General features: G+C 33.5%; 1 protein-coding gene across 1 annotated transcript; it reads left to right on the top strand.

The window, feature by feature from the left end:
- Positions 1–2,073, top strand: LOC18018294 (nifU-like protein 2, chloroplastic). The gene is made up of 4 exons (XM_006402144.2): positions 1–210; positions 322–418; positions 868–1,178; positions 1,685–2,073. Exons 1-4 carry the CDS (start codon positions 109–111, stop codon positions 1,871–1,873), a joined length of 699 nt encoding a protein of 232 aa, XP_006402207.1. The 5' UTR covers positions 1–108; the 3' UTR covers positions 1,874–2,073.
- The last annotated feature ends 1,341 nt before the right edge of the window (positions 2,074–3,414 follow it).

Genomic DNA, 3,414 nt, shown 5'->3' with positions numbered 1-3,414 from the left:
CACGATAAAAAGGAATCTCCATATTTCGGAATCAAAGTCGTGATTTGGTTCCGCCCTTCAAAATTAAGGATTTTTCGCCGAACCAGAAACGTTGCTAGTGGTGGAGAGATGCAATTGCTGGCGATAAATCCGGCAGCCATTTCCAGGACGGCGCTACAAGCCCTAGAGCTTTCGTCTTCCTCCTCCTCTCGGCTTTTTTCTTCTGCTCAGGTGATTTCGATCACCACCCACTTCGATTCTCGTTTCGCTCTTTGTCTCACGCTTGTTTGTATCGATGTCTACGAATCTCTGATCCAATTTTTTTTTTTTTATTGTTAACAGAGTTTGAGCTCCCAACGCGCTTTTGGTCTCGTAACTAGCCCTCGTAATCCACTTCAACGCGGATTCTCGCGATCTCTCTCGAGTCGAAGATCGCAAGGTCAGGATACTTTCTCTCTTTCTCTACTACTTAGCGTTGTCGTAGTTATTATTTTATCCTTCTGATCATATCTGCAACTAATGGATGACCAAATAGATAAAAACTTCGTTGAATCGTGAACGAGAACGCTAAAATTCCTGGTGGTTAGTATTTGTCGTGCTAGTCTCCAAGGAACTTGGGGAGGCTAGAGTTTGTTGTTATTGATTGCATTACCTTCTTATAAAAAGCGTTTTTACATGATATTTTTTCCTTTTTTTCCTCTTGGACTATTTTAGAAATATATAATCCCAATTCTAGTTTTGGGAACAAATAGTTTTCTGGTTCTATCTCTCTCTCAGACATTATTAAATTCTCCTCTCTTGGATTTATATCTACTTTTCATAGATTTGAAACAGTATCTATTGAAATTTTAGATTGTTATATGATTGATTTCTGTAATTTTTGTACAGTTATAAAGGCAGTGGCAACCCCAGACCCAATCTTGGAAGTACCACTGACTGAGGAAAATGTAGAAAGCGTTTTGGACGAAATCCGACCATACCTTATGTCTGATGGTGGTAATGTTGCATTACATGAGATCGATGGAAATATTGTGAGAGTAAAATTACAGGGAGCTTGCGGATCATGCCCAAGTTCTGTTATGACAATGAAAATGGGTATTGAGCGTCGTCTAATGGAAAAGATCCCTGAGATAGTGGCTGTGGAATCAGTTCCAGATGAAGAGACTGGCCTTGAACTGAACGAGGAAAACATTGAAAAGGTTAGATTTTAACATAAGTTCTGTAGGGTGCTTAATTTCTCCGCATATGTAGGTGTGTGTTATTACTTGCTCAAATCTATATTATTGGTTCAAATACTGTTTTTCCGTACCGTGAACTGAATGAGTAAAGCATTGAAAAGGTTAGGTTTTGGTATAAGCTCTAGGTTTCTTAAGTTCTCTGCATATGTGGTTTTGTATTATTCCTTGCTCAAACACATATTTTTGGCTCAAATACTATTTTTCGCACCTTTAACTGAATGAGGAAAACATCAATAAGCTCAAGGTTGCTTCAGTTCTCTACATATGTGGTGGTGTGTTATCACTTAGTCAGCCCAGATTGCAAATGCTAAGCAAAAGGGATTTTGTGTTGTTTCTTGCGAAATCGCTAAATGCTTGCGTGCTGCTACGAGAATTGTGTGAACCACGACGAAAAAGTAGATCTTCATGTCTTAATCTTTTTGAGTTTATGTGTGATGTTAACAACAGTTTTCCGCATTATTGTTTAGGTGCTGGAAGAAATCAGACCTTACTTGATCGGAACAGCAGATGGGTCGCTTGATCTGGTGGAGATTGAAGAGCCGATCGTGAAGATAAGAATTACAGGTCCTGCTGCTGGAGTTATGACAGTTCGAGTAGCAGTAACTCAGAAACTCAGAGAGAAAATTCCGGCAATCGCAGCTGTTCAACTTATATAGAAACAAAAACAACAGTGTAAACACGACTACTACTTGTATTGCCTCTTTTCTTTGTATTAGCCCTTGTATAGTGTTGTTGTGTATAGATACTGTGTTGTTGACATTTCATATTTGTCCTCAAAATAAGTTTTTTCTTAAACATTTTTGGTCAACTTAACCTTGAGACGTTAGTTTTTTTTTTCCATAAAATGTTAAATTTTATACCATTTTCTGTTTTTGAAAGCATTAGAGATACAACGAAGAATGTTAAATTTTATACCATGACGACAAAAAAATAAAATTTATACCATTTACAGAAACTTGAGTTGTTCTCTTTGTCTTTGTTGTGTACAATGATAAAATGGTATGATTTCATGTAACAAATTATATATATAAAAGAAAAGTTTCACTTTCTCTCTATTGGACACTTAGCAATTCATTTTATTTTTATTAATAAATTATATGTAATTATTAAATTTCATAAATACAATAAACCATCTAATTAATATTTAGAATAACTTGGATTACTTCTCCAAAAACTGTTACAAACGTTCATTCAAACTTATTAAAGACAAATTAATTACAAAGAATAACCACAATGATATTTACTCATATTAATTGGTATTTGTTTTATTATTGTAGACAATATATTTGTAGTTATTAAATTTAATAAAAACAATAAACCACCTAACTAATATTTAAAACTAAGTGTTTGGTCCGCACCATGTGCGGACATATGAGTTTTAATGTTATAAACTAAAAACTGAAATTTTTTTTAAAAAAACTATCTAAGACATACATGATAAAATAAAACAAATCTAAAAAGTAAACACCATCCAAAATTAAAATTAAAAATGTTTACTATATAAATGTATTAAACTTACAAACTAATTGAATTAAGACAAAAGCTAGTCATACGTCTCTATATAATTGTTATTCATCTTCCTTTTTTCTCTTATTTATCTTTTATTTTTTCTTCTTTATATTTTTTTAATCGTCTTCCATCTTTATCTCTTATTCTTCTCTTACATCTTCTTCTTAGTTTTCTCTCATTTTTTTAATTTCTTTTTCCTTCTCCTGTTCATTCTATATATCTTTTCTTACTTCTTATTTTCTTAAGTTTTTTTGTCACATCTTCTTCTTCTTCTTCGCTGTTTTCACATCTTTTCCTCATCATCTTCTTCTTCATCGCCTTCGTCTTCTTCCTTCTCTCCGATTTCATATTCTTCTTATTTTCTTTCGTCTTTTATATCAATCAAATACATGTACTTCAAAACTTTAACTCTCTCTCTCCCTCTCCATGCATCCCTCCCTACCATTCTCTCTCTCTCATTCTCTCTCTCTTTCAATATTTCTCTCTTATTCTCTCCCTTCTCCCCTCGTCTTAAATTGTATATATCATCCGATTTAGACAACTACATTTAAAGGAAAAAATGTTTCAAATATAAAAAAATAGGAACACAGAAAATACGAACTAACATAAATTTAATATCATGTACTTATAAGGTTTAACTCTCTCTCTACCATTTCTCTTTCTCTCTCTATTCTCTCCGTCTCTCCCT

This window comes from Eutrema salsugineum, unplaced genomic scaffold (genome assembly GCF_000478725.1).
Source record: "Eutrema salsugineum unplaced genomic scaffold, Eutsalg1_0 scaffold_2, whole genome shotgun sequence".
Taxonomy (NCBI): Eukaryota; Viridiplantae; Streptophyta; class Magnoliopsida; order Brassicales; family Brassicaceae; genus Eutrema; species Eutrema salsugineum.
The sequence above is the reverse complement of the archived record's forward strand: the minus strand, read 5'-3'. Positions and strand labels throughout refer to the sequence as shown.